General features: G+C 42.6%; 2 protein-coding genes across 3 annotated transcripts; both read right to left on the bottom strand.

Annotated features, from left to right (window-relative positions):
• Nucleotides 1-192: 192 nt before the first annotated feature.
• On the bottom strand, nucleotides 193-1,758 carry LOC306825652 (tumor susceptibility gene 101 protein). Of its 2 annotated transcripts, none has more exons than XM_079346533.1 (6): nucleotides 1,662-1,758; nucleotides 1,470-1,554; nucleotides 1,318-1,383; nucleotides 979-1,142; nucleotides 761-863; nucleotides 193-434 (listed from the first exon to the last, which is right to left on the bottom strand). In XM_079346533.1, exons 1-6 carry the CDS (start codon nucleotides 1,701-1,703, stop codon nucleotides 316-318), a joined length of 579 nt encoding a protein of 192 aa, XP_079202659.1. In that variant the 5' UTR covers nucleotides 1,704-1,758; the 3' UTR covers nucleotides 193-315. The 2 variants fall into 2 exon arrangements, with proteins under 2 accessions (XP_079202659.1, XP_079202658.1); XM_079346532.1 differs by having other exon boundaries at nucleotides 1,470-1,594; nucleotides 1,662-1,751.
• A 1,676-nt stretch (nucleotides 1,759-3,434) lies between these two features.
• On the bottom strand, nucleotides 3,435-17,235 carry LOC306826004 (GTPase HRas). Its single transcript, XM_079347025.1, has 6 exons — nucleotides 16,950-17,235; nucleotides 9,937-10,085; nucleotides 8,961-9,139; nucleotides 7,507-7,666; nucleotides 6,386-6,510; nucleotides 3,435-6,207 (listed from the first exon to the last, which is right to left on the bottom strand). Exons 2-5 carry the CDS (start codon nucleotides 10,045-10,047, stop codon nucleotides 6,391-6,393), a joined length of 570 nt encoding a protein of 189 aa, XP_079203151.1. The 5' UTR covers nucleotides 10,048-10,085; nucleotides 16,950-17,235; the 3' UTR covers nucleotides 3,435-6,207; nucleotides 6,386-6,390.
• Nucleotides 17,236-17,257: the final 22 nt, after the last annotated feature.

The following is a 17,257-nucleotide window of genomic DNA, read 5'->3' on the forward strand; positions in this document are numbered from 1 at the left end:
TCACTGGTCAAAAATCCAAAAGTCATTTTTGTCTTTCAGGTCAATTAATTTACAGGCAGTCAAACGTGGAATCCGTTATATTCAATGAAAAACATTTTTTAAAAAAACATGCATTTCTTAAATACTGAAAAACAATCAATATGTTTTTATATACTTGACATTTAACATTTGAAATCATTTTGAGTTTTAAAATACAGAGTTATTAATGACACATACATTTATCAATGTATACCATCTGACACTATGCACAGGATACAACAGAAAATCACAGGCAGCGAACACAGTAGTAAATAATTTGTAAAATTCCGCTGTAGACTAACAGGTTGTTTCATGTTCTTGTTGGAATGGTTGACCGTCTTCTCCTGGCAAACGTAGATACATGCTTCCATCGGAATTTGACAGCACCTGTGTTTGTCTCTGGAACTGCATCCAACCTAAAAAATACAAATAAATATTCATTTTTATGTTTCTTATCAATGAAGGTTGTCACTCATAACAGATTCAAAAACATGTTGACAGAGGAGAGATATCTTTAGCACTAGATTTACAAGGGTATAACCTACATTTTTCATCACGTGTGGCCTAGATATTAGATTAGAGAACTTTATTGATCCTTGGCAGTGAAACTCAGAGATATGATTATCAGATAAATATCCATATCCACCATATATATAATATATGGTTTATATGTAGTTTCAAAACATATAATGTTTGGAAACTACATGAAGGCTGGCTTATTGCCTGTGGGAGTGTTACTTACAAGAGACCTGCTCGGGCTCTGGATATTGCTGCATGTATACAGGGGGAGAGTCTCCAAATACGACACACATCACCTGCAGGAGGCTCACAAGGTCACATTTACCCTGAGAGGTGTAGAGAAAACAACACAAAAATGAAACGTGGTCGGAAAAATCGCAACAAGACTTACTTTAACATGCCGCCATATGCAGGAATAGACAATAATATTTCAAGTCTTACACTTTTCCACTCCTCAAGGTAAGGCAGCGTCACTTCACCATTGCTGGACACAAACTTCCCTCTGACCAAAATCATCTCCCGTGTGGGTCTGATGTAGCAGATGGGGGCAGTTTGGGGGTAGCTTTCTTCAAGCCAAAGGCAAACTGGGATGTTGAAGATCTTGTCTTGTGTAAAAACAGGAGGAAATATGTTTCTTTTTAATCACACACTTATACATTTCAGAGATTATAAATTTAATGTGTTACTTCCTTTTTTTTTTTATGTAAACATACTCAAAAGCTTCCAGTCAAATAAGACCTTTTTTTCCGACATGGTCTCAGTACATAAAGTCATTGTTACCTTGGAACTTGACTGGAATGGTTCCAGTTAGACTCATCAGGTCCTTTGAGGTCCCATCGTTGTAAACTGTAAAACATTAAAGAATGAATGTTTTGTCGTTCCTAGTTCAAACGTTCCACATGTTAGATTAGTTCAGGTCATTTTGATTTTACCGTATTTGTCCATCACTGGCACAAGAAATTTGAAGTGAGTCAGTGCAGAGTTTATTTCCTGAGCCACTTGCTTACGCAGGTATGTCTTCACAGCAAAAAGATAAAAGCAAATAATGAAAACAATTCTGTAAAGAATAAAAGTTAGTCAAAATTTTTTTTTCTGTTTGGTATGGTCTTTTGAAACAATCTTACCTTAGGAAGCAGTTTCTTAATCTTAGACTCATAGAACGACATAATGAAGCTTTATCTGAAAGAAAAACAGCACTCTCTCTCTCTGTGTATCTCTTCATTCACGCACACTCTCAAACTCTTAGCTTCGCCTCTGCCCCGGGTTTATGGATGACTTGTTGTTTTTTTATGGCCTTTGAACACCAGTAAGAGAACAGCCTCACATGTATGCAAATTATCTGTCCTTCAAAGCAAAACTAGGCCACAATACATGAACAAACAAGACAAGAAAACATCAGAGACCCAATTTTATTACAGTATCAGAAATATTTATTAGCAAAGGACGAGGAGAAAGGCAGGCTTTGGTTGCTTTGCGCAGAAAACTTCTCTTTGTCATGTAAATCTATAAACAGACGTACCATCTATGATTATCATTTGGACCGAAAATGCAAAACCATATACCAACAATACAACATGTTAGCATTATCAGTGAGATAAATAACATGTTACAAAATGCAAAAGCAGAGACAGTTCAAACGCCTTGTTAAAAAAAAGCACACCATTTGTACCTTTACATTGATTCCATCAGTCAAATTGACATTTTTCTCTTATACACCTTAAAATAACTCAGACTGAGTCTCACAGACTTCATTTTGATTTTAAAGATTTATTTAGAAATATTCCCATCACGCCTCACTGCACTGCTTCCTTGACGCCCCCATGCCTTGTTTCCTTGATATGTTCTTCTTCCTCATACTTCAGTTATTATAAGTGACCAAACACAGGACCCCCCCCCCCAAAAAAAAAGAAAAATACCTATGTTCTATCATTACTGTTTTCTTAAAATCATGTGTATAGTGAGTCAATTGTCTTCTAAATTCTTATCAATGTTTAACATTTAACATTATTTTCCCAAAATGAAACAGATCTACAGTTGAGCAGACAAAACATCTTGTAAATGGCTCTGTTGATGGTAAGACTGCGTGTGAACTCACACTTTATGACTGTCCTTTGAGCTTTCATCACAGCGGGACTTGCCCACATTGTGTACACTGCACAGTCTGGCACATGATTATCCTGTCATATACATGGGGAAGAAGACATAAAAGGTCAGCAGTGTTTATAAAACTTTAACTACAGTTAATAAGTAAATATTTTATACACAATGTGATAATTCAAATGATCATGTCATGCTGCATTAATTTTGGAACTGTACATGAATGAATCAGTTCTGGTCTTTTTCCTTTCTCTCTCTCTCTCTTGCTGAGTTTTTCAGTATTCTCTCCTGACAAGACTTGGCTGTTTCTGAGCCTCAGAGGACTTCTCAGTAGTCTTTAGACATTCAAACTGCTCTGTCATGTTATTAACAAACAAACTCAACAATGCTTCAGAAACTGGTTGCATGAGCTTGTTTCAGTTATCCACACAAAAGTTGCAAAACTCATAATTTAAAAAAAGTCAATATACACAGAGAATATTGGGAAATATTGACTCATTTTGACATTATTTATATCTTTATTATGTTTGGACTACTGATGCTTAACAGTTACCTGTGAAAAATGTTTAACAAGTATGCTTCACATATGATTTATATAAAGTTATTTGTACATCGCTTACCCAAATGTGAAGGTGCGTGCATCTTCAGGTTGGGTTATAGGTTTTAATTTTTGGCGTCGTCATCCAAAAATATAATTCAGAAATAAACTGAATAATACACAATGCAATACATAAAGCAACCTGTGGATGGCAGCAAATATCCACATTGAGCAGAGCATGCAGTGAATTAGACAGAGATCAAAAAAAGACATTTTATTCTTGACATCTTTATTCCCGTCCTGCAATACATTTGCCACATTTTTCAAAGAGTAAATACATCTTAAATATCTAAACAGTTGACATTTTCACAAACTCCGTCATCCACGCCCCAGTTCCACAGTTTGCAAGGGAGAAACAAGCCCTTGAGCCCACTGTATCCTTGTGCAAAACTCCCAAATAGTCCATACAGTCTTTGTCATGCTGGCCAGGTTCTCTAGCATGTATACTTGTGGTTTGCTGGCTGGAGTTTCCCTGCGGTGACATGATGTGGATATTTTAAAGTAATGGGAATTTGAATACGCTGATTTGTATTTGAATTGTGTGATTTACTCATGGGTGTACTGTATAAGATTGATAGAGAGAACACGTCAGGACTGTCAGTAGACATTACAAACACCATCATCTTTCTGTTTAAAGGTTTACGTATAATGGGTGAAAAATGAACAAAAAGCTCAAAGTTGAACCAAAGATCAACTCTGCATGATTTAGTTCTTTGTAAATCTGAAACATGACGCTTCATTTAAAAAAAAAAAAAGGTCTAAAGGCTGAGACAGATTCACAGTTCCTAATCCTGCTGAGAGCAGAGAAACAAGTAACTGAAGAACAAAAAATGGACCACTTCCACAGTTACTAAGATTGATCGTGTTTCTTTCAAACCATTTAAGATGAATGCTTTAGCTGTACAAAACCCATCCGTTTCCCTCAAAGGACGACAGAGGCAATGATATCACTCTCTTATCAAAGAGGTCCCAGATGTTTTCATAGTTTGCATAAGAAGCTTGTCATCCAGTAGTTTCATGAGGAATTGTGTGAACTGTGTGAGAAATAGAAATTCACCATGACGTGTCCCAATTTAAGAGTAAAATTATACAGACACAGGAGTGAGACAACTTGGCTTTGTTTAGAAAAATGTCACAAGTTTTTCAGTCTTTTTAAACAGGATCACATTCAGACGCACATGGCATTACAGAACCCCCCCCCCCCCTTTTTTTTAAATCAGTGTAGTGTTTTTTTTTGTTGAACTTCTTCTATACAGCACATGTCGAAGCTCAACACACTCCTACATTTTTTTTAAGTTGCACACAAACAAAAAAACCCAACACAGCCACACACACGCACACACCTCATGAGGTACAAACTAGCTAACAGATAAGGCAAAGTCAACACAGAGCAGTCTTTCCCACTGAGGCAGCGAAATAATGCAGTCCTGGAGAGCACAAGCCAGTTGGCATAAAGAAACAAGAAGTGCACTCCAACATATAAAGGTAAGTATGTTTCTGAAATGATTAGCACCTGACCTATTATTGTTCCATTAAAGAGCTGAGGTGATAGAGAAGGAGGAGCTGTTTGAGGATTGTATGGTGTATGTGTGAGGGGGGGAAAACAAACAACTCAAGTTCAAGTCTGAGGCAGGAATGTGTGTTAAACTGTGAAAGCTAACTAGTGACATCCTTAACCCTGGTTTACAGGACTGCTAGGTGAGATGTCCCAGACCCTGATTCCTGAGCCTCATTATCCACAAGGAGCGATTCTAGCAGTACTAGAAGTCATCACCGTGAATAAGAGTCGGACTCCATAGAGTTACTGCGAGAGAAAAAACAACAGGTCTTCTTTTTTTTGTTTTTGTTTCTAAAACTATCCTCTGTCATTGCACAAAGTGTTGGTTTTTTTTCTTCCTTTCTTAACTTGATCTTCCTGCGTGGTACCTCTCCTTTCTAAAACTAACACAGGAAAATTAAGAAGCAGCCACGAAAGGTGGTTTTTAATCCAAATAGTTTGGATCAATTTGACAGAAAGTAATTCTATTGCACCAGAACTTACATACACTAGCCGTCATTATTATGCCACAAAGACAACTCTTAGTAAAGAGACAGGGAGAGAAAAACAGCTGCATACTGGACTTTTCTCTTGCTTTAAATTCTCCATTCAATATTTCTATACGACAACAACAACAAAAAGGATAATTCCAACTCTATCAGGCAGGCCAAGAAAAATTTAAAAACCAGGTGCCATCAGAAATAAACAACCTTGCTCACATATTGCTCAGTGACTTTGAAATCCTGTAAAAAAATGTCCTATTTAAAAAAACTTTTTTTTTTTTTTTTTTTTTTAACAGCGTGGCTAACTGTTAAACAACAACAACAAAGGTTAACCTTTCCCATGTGAGCCTCCACCCTCTGTTTCCAGTACACAGAGGGGACTCATCAGACATGTGAGGGGAAACCAAAGGCAGGTAGAGCAGGATGAGGAGGTTAATAACAGAAGATGTTTTGGGTTAACTTAAAAAGTCCATTCCAGTCTTTCCCGTTTCCGTCATTCATTCAGTCCTTCCAGTGGGCAGGTGAGGAGGGGGGGGGGGGCGAATTAGGCTTTCAAGGTGGGAGGAGGTCAGAGACACCCCCTTTAAGACCAGTGTTGAGACTGAAAACAATAAGTTAGCAGGGAACTTGGATCCACCCAGCGAGACCACACTGGAGTTGACAAAGAGTCAGTAGTGGTGTAGCTCTCAGGTAGACACAAAAAATGGGGCCGGACCAGGCTAGTTCAGGTAGCCACTAAGGCAACAGTCCAAACCCTGCTGTCCATCAAGGTCCATGGTTCAGTCAGCTCTGGGGGTTTTTCTTGAGGGCTTTTGCTTCAATCATCCTCTTTTTGAAAAAAAGTTTATATTTCATCATCGAGTCGTTTCATCTCTCTCTAAGTCCATGCTGCCGCTACGCGCTGTAGCATTTCTCCTCGACGTGCAACGGTCAAGCTGGGGGAAAAAAAAAAACAGGAGAACAGAGAGTGACAAATGTCAGTGCCAAAAAATGAGGTGCGGGAAAAGCTACATGCAGAAGAGAGTGTCGAGTTCCAGCAGAGCATTACAAAGCTGTAGACAGCCGTGTGCTAACTGTGGAGCTGCGAGAGAACTTTCTGGACAAATGTCTCACCTGCATCACGATACCACGCAGCGGCAGCTCATGCAGTCCTGTCCGCTCTCGTCAGGTGGGTTCAGCTTTCTCAGCTTATGCTGTCTTATCTCCCTAACCAGTGTATAGAAGGCGTCCTCTACTCCCTGAAAACACAGACGGACAGCTTACACATCTCATACGTTCATCTAAAATGGTCACATTAAAGAAGAAGCGCGGTGGATACAATACAATAATACAGTCAACAAACCTCTCAGATGAACTCATGACTGAGATTAAGGCAACATCACCGTGGCAACCCTGATCATCCCAGACACCCGTAATAAAGATGTCGCCATAACTAAGTCATGGCTACGTTCCTTTGGTGTGCAGCTTCAGTGATGCACCTGTGAGTCTGTACCTAGTTGGAGCTGTGCGGGGGCTCGAGTACTTCTGTTCTCGAGCCAGCATAACCTGACTATGAGTCATTGCCTGCAGCATAATAAAATGTCCTCAGCTTTGCAGCAAACACAAATCACATCATACATCAGGCTACTCACCGCTCTGCTTCTTCATGAACAGACTTGAAAAACGTCAATACATTTGATTAATTCCTTTAACCGCGGACACTGATGTGACTTGTTGCTGGTCGTGCGGTGCAGCTTAACCTTCACATAGAATTGAAGTTTTGCAGCTCACAGAGACGGGAGGTCCCATTGAGATGTTACTAGAGGGACAAAGTGCATGTAGGTAGGTTCTCCGACCCCCCGTGTGTTTATTATATATGGGCGGCTGCGGCTCAATTGGTGGAGTCGTCGTCTCTCAATTGGAAGGTTGAGGGTTCGATCCCCGGCTCCTGCGAGAAACCTGTGTCCTTGGGCAAGACACTTAACCCCGAATTGCTCCCCCCACCCATTGTGCATGAATGGAATTAGTGACTCGATGGGCCATAATCAGTGTGAATGGGTAAGTGTGACCTTTGGTGTAAAAGCGTTTTGAGTAGTCAGACGATGAGAAAAACGCTATACAAGCTCAAGTCCATTACCATTTATATATTTATGACAGAGCATCTGCATCTCTTTCTATTGACAATGAGAGTGCAGCCCTAATGGAGCGGAGGGAAAATGGAAGGTGTATGTGTTTGCTTCTTGATCACTACCCACCTGTCGTGTCTTTGCAGAGGTCTCGATATAAGGGATGCCGTAAGATCGGGCGAGTTCCTGGGCTTGCCTCGTGTCCACCGTGCGTGCAGGGAGATCACATTTGTTTCCCACGAGCACCATGGGTACGTCGTCTGAGTCCTTTACACGTTTGATCTGTTCCCTGTGAATTACAAAAACGAGCATGATGCCAATTGTTAACATTTCATTTGAACACAAGTGACATTTTCATGTATTTAGCCACAGCAGCAGGGATCCTCCCCGCTTCATTAACAACAACAGCTCCATCACTGGAGAGGAAGACACCCGGGGAGCTCTAGGACCCTGAGGAAGACCCAGGGCCCTGCCGGTGCTGGGCTGTGCTGCACTGCTGAAGGAGGGGAGGGAGGGACGGACAACAGGCAGCCAGAGAACAGCATTACCTCATCACTACAGCAGCCCCGCGCCAAACGTCAGGCAGCCAGGGGGGAACTGAGTGAGGAGGAGTGGGTCAGATCAATCTATCTGCTCAGCCCTTCTTCTCCCTGAGCCACGGTGCAGCAGGACGCAGCCGCGAAGCTCTGCCCATCTGCAGGCAACACTACTTATGGTGTGTATGATTGAAGTCTCCGAATTCAGGAAGGGGGGTGGGGGTGGGGTTTAGGGTTACTTCTTCTAGTTTCAAATCAAGGAAAAAGGCAGAAGCCTCCCTCTTTTGCGCCTGAAAATAAACAACAGATCTAAGGATATAAAAAACTCAACCGCTCTAACAGGACCACCTACCACTCAAGCGTCGAGTCAAAGACCTGTGCATACTTGTGTATTACAGAGAACACCAGCAGTTCAAGGCGGGCGGAGAAAAGAAAAAATAAATAAATAGCTGGACTGCAGTGGCAGCAAGCCAAACAAACAAGTGTGTAATAGAGTAAAAAAAAAAGCTGCAAAGCTTCAGAGTTGTGGGCTAACCTAATACACCGCCTCCTTTACTTTACACGTGCAAGACTGTCAAGTATGAACCTAATGTGATGAGAAAGACAAAATGTGGGAAAGAGAGAGTATGCTGTCATCTCCAGCTGAATACCCCCCCCCCCCTTCTCTCTGTCCTTGAAGTGCTACCTCTCCCCTCCCTCCTCTAATTGAGTCAGGATCAATTTCATTGGCATCATGCTGTAATCCTCCAGTTGGGGGCTAAGCTTTCTTTAGCCGTGTTAAACGCTACAGCATGACATCACCCTCTGCTGCAGAGAGCTGGCACACGTACGTATACACACCCCTCTCCATTCAGACCCCATGGGAGTCCCTGTAATGCACGCACACACACTGCGTATGCAACTACACACACGCACGGAGAGCAAGACAACCAGCTGAGATTATTTGTGTCTGGACCCCACCCTGGCTCGTCTTTGATCTGATCCCACAAAGTGTTATAATGAGGTCATGCTAGGTGTAACCCTCCTTCTTTGCCTCCCCTCACACACCTGTACTGATGAATGTCCTCGAAAGACTTGGTGTTGTTTATAGCGAAGACGCAGAGGAAGCCCTCCCCTGTCCGCATGTACTGATCCCTCATGGCGCTGTACTCCTCCTGACCTGCAGTGTCCAGGATGTCCAGCAGGCAGGTCTCCCCGTCAATCACGACCTGCTTCCTGTACGAATCCTGCAGGAAAAAAAAAAAACCAAGGAGAGAGGTGGTGCAACAGTGAGCGAGCAATTTATAACAAAACAATCTGACACTGGATCGAAAGCTTCAGGTGGGATTCGAGGCCGCTGACATCATCCCATCTTTGATAAGTCAGCAAAAAAAGAAAAGAAAAGCAGAACAGGCGTGTGCTGTGTATTGACTGGTGTGTGTCATTCTATCCGCCGATCCGTTCCCAGGTCAAATGAGCATCAGGAGATCGGAGGAGCGGGGACTTCGGGGCCCAATGTTTAGCCTTCCAACGCGCAGCCACAAAAACATGGAGTGCCGTCCCTTTGTTTGTCAGAGCACAGGGGCCAGGAATGCAAACACACAAAAAGGACATTGTCTGGCCAGAGGCAGGCGTGGTGAGAAAGAGAGAGAGAGAGAGAGAGAGAGAGAGAGAGAGAGAGAGAGGAGGCAGAGAGAAAGAAAAGAAGAGGAGAAAACATTCTCACTGGCTTCCCTCTGCTCTTTGCTATGCCTGCAATGTCGGTCTTATCTTGACTATAATACAGTGGTGATGGAGAGGCAGAGTAAATACTGTAATCATTTTCAAGCCGAACCGTTTGGAGAACAGCCCAAGACTTTGATTGATTAAATTAAATTCACTGTGATTGAGGAATAAATTGCTCAGCAGTGACAATAGGAATGGACTCTGTGAAAATCATTGCCCACATGTCTACCACATGGGAGAACTTGTTGTTCCACCACACAGCAACTGAGAGACAATTTTCTGTTACCAACCTGTAGAACGTATAGGAAAGGAGTCATACCTCTATAGTGGGGTCATATTCATCCACAAAGTGGTTCTGGATGAGCTGGATGGTGAGTGCACTCTTGCCCACGCCTCCTGCTCCCACCACCACCAACTTATACTCCGTCATCTTTGCCGCTGCTGCTCACCGCACTCTCACGGTCCGCACTGTTGGAGGGGAAGAAAGGAGGAGGAGAGAAAAAAAGAAGGGTACAGGGTTAGCACGCTGACATGAAACAGCTAAATCATCACCAGGTATGGACACACACACACACACACACACACAGCTGTGGGGAAGGTATTCTCTGACAAGTCAATGCTATGATGAAGTCCACATCGAGTGGTTACATCAAAGCAAAACAGTTATTAGCATTACTGCCCAGTGGTGAGAAACATTAGTGGTTTGGAGTGTGTGTGTGTGTGTGTGTGTGTGTGTGTGTGTGTGTGTGTGTGTGTGGTAGAGGGGCCGAGGTTGAGACCCTCAAAGGGGAATGTGAAAAATGTGCTGAAGGTACTCGATGTTCCAATTCTCTCGTGCACAGTGTGAAAAACAGAGAGTGTGTATTGGGGGGGCAGCAGCAGACTGACCCCCATCACTCAGGTTTCACATTCCTGATGCACTTTATTGAAATAATAAGCTAATTAGCTACTGCTGGTAAAAAACAAACCTCATGTAAAAACAGTTTCTTGTTTTTCTCGATCCTCTGGGATTAGTCCGTGGTGACTGCACACGAGGCCTGAACGATGAACCCACCCAATGAGAAAACAAGTCTCCTGACAAAAAGTGATCACCATTTTGTGTGAATACAATTGACCCAACCCAGCTCGACGGCACAACAATATATGAACCACAAGAGAGCGTGCTTAATCACAGAAAGAGTCAAACAGATTCATGTCAGGATCGTTTTGAAGCGACAGCTGAAATGTGGCTTCATTTCGCTAAACGAGAATTTGAAATTCTCTCTGATGAACAGTTAAGGTTAAAATGTACCAACGCAAGGTTTGACATCAAGTATCAGCGGGTAAAGACAACCTAGAAAGAGACGCAGATGCTCTGAAATCGTCAGCACCCTCACAACACTGATGGTCGGTGAAATTCCAGCTGTGTTAAGTCAGCGGGTAGAGAAAGTAGTCATATGGGTGTTTCCATTACAAACGCAAAAGTGTGACTCAGCTTTACAGTATCTTGCAACTAATAAGCGTAACTATGCCCTGAGAATGACCTGATCCCCGCAGCAGACATGGTGGCACACGATGAGTCAGAAGAAGAAGAGATGCTTGCTGTCATTGGACTGTTCGGGAGGATTCATTCGATTACAAGCTAAGGCGAGGCGAGCGTGATGGAGGCCCTAAAGCAACCGCAAGGAGCCACCCGAGGTTATGACTTCAGCTCGACATCATGCAGACAATGAGAGATCTGATTGCGTCATCACGCCGCGGTCATGATGTCAGAGCGCAGAGGAAAATCACTGGCACTCGGGTTTCTCAAGCTTCCAAGTTTATAACGGCCTTTTGGCGGCTGTTTACTTTCACTTTCTGTTGGATTGTTCAAATGAGGGGGGAAACCCCCCCCAAAAAAACCCATGACTGCTGAGGTTTCTTTTTGAATTGGACTGAACAACCCTTTCAACACAAACTGACAGGAACAGAATCAGCCATCTTCATCTGCACCACCCTTAAACCTAAACCCCATCTCTCTGTCTGTACGTCTGCTTGGTTCACGTGTCGTAGATCAGACCGGAGGAGAATAAAAGGTCACGTGAGGTTCAACGCTCGCGTCAGATCATCATCTGCGCCTCACTTTGCTTCTTCAGCGAGCCACACACACACACACACACACACACACACACACACACACACACACACACACACACACACACACACACACACACACACACACACACACACACACACACACACACACACACACACACACACACACACACACACACACACACACACACACACACACACACACACACACACACACACACACACACACACACACACACACACACACACACACACACACACACACACACACACACACACACACACACACACACACACACACACACACACACACACACACACACACACACACACACACACAGAGAGAGTGAATGTGAAACTTGTCATTTAGAAACAGAGCTGTAACAGGTGACAGGAAGCTGGTGTCTGGACAGTTGAAAACTGAACTGAACTGAACTTTTTCACTCTTAGGGGCTAAAATATCCCCCGTCTTTATCTCTGGCTGAGCTGTTGTTTTTATCTGCATGCACACTCTTTAAAAACTCTTCCTTGTGCCTGAGGTGTGTGTGTGCGTACGTACGTGTTAATGATTGACAGAAATGCCGACTTGCTAACTGACGACACACACACACTCTCTCTCTCTCTAATGGAACAGGTAGCTCTGAGCACCATTACCTATATCAACAATGGCCTCCTTGTAAAAACAGCCTGCCTACATTATAATACTCAAGCACAAACAGGAAAGGGGGAATTAATCCGGACACCTCAATCTCTCTGGCCACACATTTGGCTTCCTTTCCCCTCACTGTAGAAATCAGCTTGGTACAGAGGCGGTGAGCCAGCCTCGCTCCTCACAGAATAAACAGCAGCTAAACCTTTAGTAGCAGGACGGTAATGAGCTCCAGAATACTAGCATCTTGGCTAGTCAAGTTTTATAGTAATGGACCAAAAATATCACAAGTTAGCAAACGCTCATGAGCTACATCTTCTCATATTGTTTTCTTATTTAAAAGTCTGAGTATTGTTTCTCTGCCTAACATCAAACTGACTAATTAGCTTCAGATGAATTAGCACAGGCAAATTTCAGATGATAAAAATCAACAAAAGAATCTCCTCATTCATAAAAAGTGGGACTATGAGGGTTACCTACAGTTCCTTATAATACACTGTTTCCAGACATTTTAACTTTGAAACAGCATTTAAAGTATTTGTGTCAAATTGTCATCGTTACTCTGACTGTGCTTCAATAAACAGGCTCTCGTCAAACGTCTAAACTGTCGACACTTTTCTGTTGATTTAAATAAATCAAAGTTCTTGTTTTTGCTGGCGACGCACAGGTGACTCGTTTCAACATGGTTGATTTTGTCGAGACACATCAGCAGATGATGTCATCAGCCCACGTCTGTTTGTTGTGGCAGATCAGCTTGTGCACCGAACTATGGCTTCAGAGAAGAGCCTTCTTATTGGGGCAGGTGAAGACGCCTTCTGAACAAACCTTGCTTTCATGGTCATGCATTAAAGACCAAGTCCAACACCGAAAGAAGTCACGAAACAAACATCCGAATCAGAAAACAAATAAAATGTCATTTCAAACATCGGCATCGATTTTCCTAAATTGATGTTCCCCCCCTCTACACCGTTAATCTGATAATCATGGATGAAATGCATCATACCAGTGTTTTTTTAAATAAAGTGGTCAGTAGTATGTTTAACATAGACACCTACCAGAATTAAACTTAAGGTCGAGGGCCGGCTTATAGACTACTTCAGCTACACTAGGAGAAATGTTTAGAATGACAAATCATTCAAAAATCAGTTCAACAACTGATATAATAATAAAAATGCAACATTTCACCTATTACCAGAAAAGGCTTCTGGTAATAGGTGAAATGTTGCATTTTTATGAAGCCTTTTCTGATGTGTGTGAAGAGTGTGCCCATGACGAGCTGCTGAATTGAGCTGAGAAGTAAGTAAAAATGGAAAAAGTAGGACACACACATATGAGAGAGAGAGAGAGAGAGAGAGAGAGAGAAAAAAAAAAAAACATCCAAAGAAAAGATTGGCTCTCTCACACCCCCACAGCTCTCCAGATTCTGACACGGTTGGTTGCTGCGTTGCTTCGACATAACCACATCTCTAGTGTGCACCTGCCAAACGATTAGAATTTACAGCCTGAAATGTAAAATTCACAAACACCCGCGTGCCCGCTCCTGAGAGACCCGAAGAAGGAAAACCGACAGCCGTGCCATCTCCCCTCTCAAACTAGGCCGTGACAGCAGCTGATTAATAATCCACACATACGTATGGAACGTAAGAATGACAAAAATTAATCATTGACAGAGATGCTGCTGCTTTCTCAGAGCCACTTGTTGTCTGGAAAAGGGATGAGAACACAGCCATGCAGTCCTAAAAAAAAATCATGTATACTACTCCAGTGTGCTGGAGCGAGATGTACTAAAAAGGTACAAAGTCACAGGTGAACGTGGAAAAGCTTTACGCTCAAAATGACACTGAAACTAGTGCCTTAACTAACTAACTAACTAACTAACTAACTAACTGAGACAAGCTACATAGCCCTATTCACATCTACACATTAGTGAGTTCCAAAACATGACATAGCTGCTCCCTTTTTGATGGAGAAGCAGCTCAGTGCGTCTACGTTTGGGTTTAATTATAGCTGGCCACCTCCAGTCTGGGAAATTAACAGTTCCTTTTGAAACCCTAGAGCCCTGCCCGGACCAGGAGGATGATCTTACGTGACATCTTACTGAGGGTGCGAGTTGAGAGCGGCAGGAGGGCTGATGGGAAGAGAGCGTGAGGCAGGGAGCGGGCGACTCTTACTATGTGCCAAGGGCAAAGAAAACACAGGAGGGAGGGGTCGAGCTGGAAACTAATTAAAAAAAAAAAAAGTATAAAGAAATCAGTAATTACAAAGCTCAACATTTTTTTGTTTCATCAGCTTTCTTACCGACAATAAACTTCCTTTTATTTTCCTCTTGTTCTTTGCAGCCTAAAAGAACTACCTTTGTGCACCTTCCTCGACATGCATCCTGCTCTCTATTAAAGCCCCTAATTGGTTAAAAGATCCATACTGGCAGAGCCACAAGGCCGCTGCAGAGATAATAGATTTTTAATGGAGAGATGATGGTAAGGAGACCCTCTCTAGGGAGGTATCATGGTCCAATACTGAGACTCCAAGACCCATCCTGGAGCCTTGATAGCCCACCGCACCCTCCCACCTCTCTCCGATGACATCATCCTGCTAAACGACGTCCAAACATCCATGTTGACCAGCAGCCGAGGAATCATTACTCTGCTCTTGGAGTGTAATGAAACATGAACAGCTGAGTTTTAGAGCAAGCTCTTCCGAATTTCAAAGCAGCCCTAAATAAATCAGATTTGTTCGATTATAACCATTTAAAACAAGCATACCCATTCAATACCAAGGAAGACTGGGGATACTTCAAAATCATGAATGAAACCTTTACGTTTTCTCAATGAGAATGTAACAATAACCCCCCCCCCCCCCCCCCCCAAAAAAAAAACATACAAAAAAACATTTAGATAAAAAGTTTCTCTATGCATCTGTGTTCATGCTTAAACAAGCCACTCTCAGAGACACTGGAGTACGAGTGACCTTTCCTCCACTGGGTCATCCTTTCAGCTACTCAGGCCGGGTGAGCTGGTGGAGGCAGCAGCAGCAGCAGAGATGAAAAGGCCAGCTGATCTCCACACACAAAGAATTGCCAGTTAGGGGTAACACAAGGGTTATCGTCAGACACCACAAGTGGAATCTGTGAATGTTGCTCAGCTATTGTAATCTGCCAGAGCGTGATAATACTCTACATTGAAAGAATATTGAGGGTCACATAGTCAAAGCTGCCTCACAACCTATCGTCCTCTTGTGGTGAAGAGCCATCTTTTGGCGTTAACGCCGAAGAAAAAGTACCGCAAAACCTTTCAAATAATAGGACTAACTATATCAGGTCAGCAGTTAACGCCCTCAAATCTGACAATACAATACCATGGGCTATTTTCGAAGCACACCTAGAGTCCTGATCAAGAAAGCTGTATAAAAAGTTCTCATTTAAAATATCTTGGTGGCACTAATTCTTCCCCGTAGTTGGCCACCAAAAAGGGGACAAAAAGCCGAACATTGCACCTCTATATCCCTGGCTGGACTGCCTCCAGCTGTTTTCCAGCTGCCTCAAATCTTGCCTTCAATTTGATCGCTGATGTCAAACTCACACGACCCAGTAAGTCAGTGTACGTCCAATGTACTCTGTAGCAGTCTATAATGATCCTGGAGGAAACTGTGTAGTTGACTCGTAACACATGGTGATGATTTTGTCAGCAGCAGCAGTGATGTTATGGTGGGTAAAAAAAACAAAAAACAAAAAACAAAAAAAAAAGAGATGTGAACAGCAGTCCGGCAAAAATCACACCCCGAAAACACAACAACGTCGACATTTAGAAATACTTCGAGCTCTAATGCTGTCAAAATCACTCCTGATGAACATTCATGACAGAATTGGTGGGTGAATAATTCCAGCCCCACACGGCCTGTTGTACCACAAGAACAATTACAGCACCTATATTGTGAGTTAATTTCGCATTCGTGCCGTCATGGCCACCTTCGCCATTTCTAACTTATCACACATTTCTGACAAAAGCTTCCAGATGATCAGCTCTCTAAAAGGCTTGTAGAGGAATCTAACTTCCGCAGTGATACATTCAGTTTAAGTGAGTGTGACGGGGCGTCACCCTGCTCGTCTGTGTGCACAGCACCAAGCACACACTTACGATTGTCTTTACATTGCACATAAATAAACAGACAACAGGAAGTTCATTATCCAATATAGTTGTGCTCATTTAATGCACTTAGTTTCTTTTGTTGTTATATGTAATGAAACAAAAGAGGAAATTCAAAGCTGTATATGTATTTTCACCATAACCAAGTTACAACACCCAAACTCAAATGGCACTGTTTTAAAAATGAACGGTTTTTCTAGAGATGTGTAGACACAATTCACAGCCTTTCTATCCCCCCCATAAGTGTATCCATGAGTTAGATTAAAAGCATGAGTTGTGCCTCGATAAAGAAAGCTAGCCGGGGTCGACATTAAATATTATGATAGCTAGCTAACATGTTTTAACTGTACCGCCATATCCACGGCGCTCCACTCAAAAAAAAAAAACACACATGAAAGCATACTTAAGAAGTATAAAAGACAAAGCAGTCCCTGCCAACATATTGAGGAATGTGCACTGCATACTTACAACAAGCAGGGGTCTAATTAGCGACAGCAGCGACGTTTCGTCTCCAGGAGAAGAAACAAATCTTTCAGCTGTGATAATGAAGAAGAGGAATCAAAAATCTTCCTGGTCTGCTTCGTGCCTTTTATTATCTCCGGGAAAGTATTTGGTTCTTTAGAAGCTAAAATGCACCAAAGCATTCATTGGTTCTGGGTAAAAAAAAAGAGGAGCCCGCGTTGAACAATGTGCTTGCACAGAGAGAGAGCAGACTGGAGATGAGGAGTGAGGAGCCCACGCCCAGCTCTATCAAACATAGAACCGCCCCGGTTACC

The sequence above is a fragment of the Symphodus melops genome, assembly GCF_947650265.1.
Source record: "Symphodus melops genome assembly, chromosome: 6".
NCBI classification, from domain to species: Eukaryota; Metazoa; Chordata; class Actinopteri; order Labriformes; family Labridae; genus Symphodus; species Symphodus melops.

Bases quoted from the DNA above. Each gene is read 5' to 3' on its own strand.
- LOC306826004 (XM_079347025.1), bottom strand. From the start codon at position 10,047: ATGACGGAGTATAAGTTGGTGGTGGTGGGAGCAGGAGGCGTGGGCAAG. The intron at 9,140-9,936 runs GTATGACTCCTT...TTTTTCCTGCAG, and splicing joins AATATGACCCCACTATAGAG to GATTCGTACAGGAAGCAGGT. The intron at 7,667-8,960 runs GTGTGTGAGGGG...TGTAATTCACAG, and splicing joins GAGGACATTCATCAGTACAG to GGAACAGATCAAACGTGTAA.
- LOC306825652 (XM_079346532.1), bottom strand. From the start codon at position 1,693: ATGAGTCTAAGATTAAGAAACTGCTTCCTAAG. The intron at 1,384-1,469 runs GTAAAATCAAAA...AATGTTTTACAG, and splicing joins GCCAGTGATGGACAAATACG to TTTACAACGATGGGACCTCA. The intron at 1,143-1,317 runs GTAACAATGACT...TTTTTACACAAG, and splicing joins CATTCCAGTCAAGTTCCAAG to ACAAGATCTTCAACATCCCA.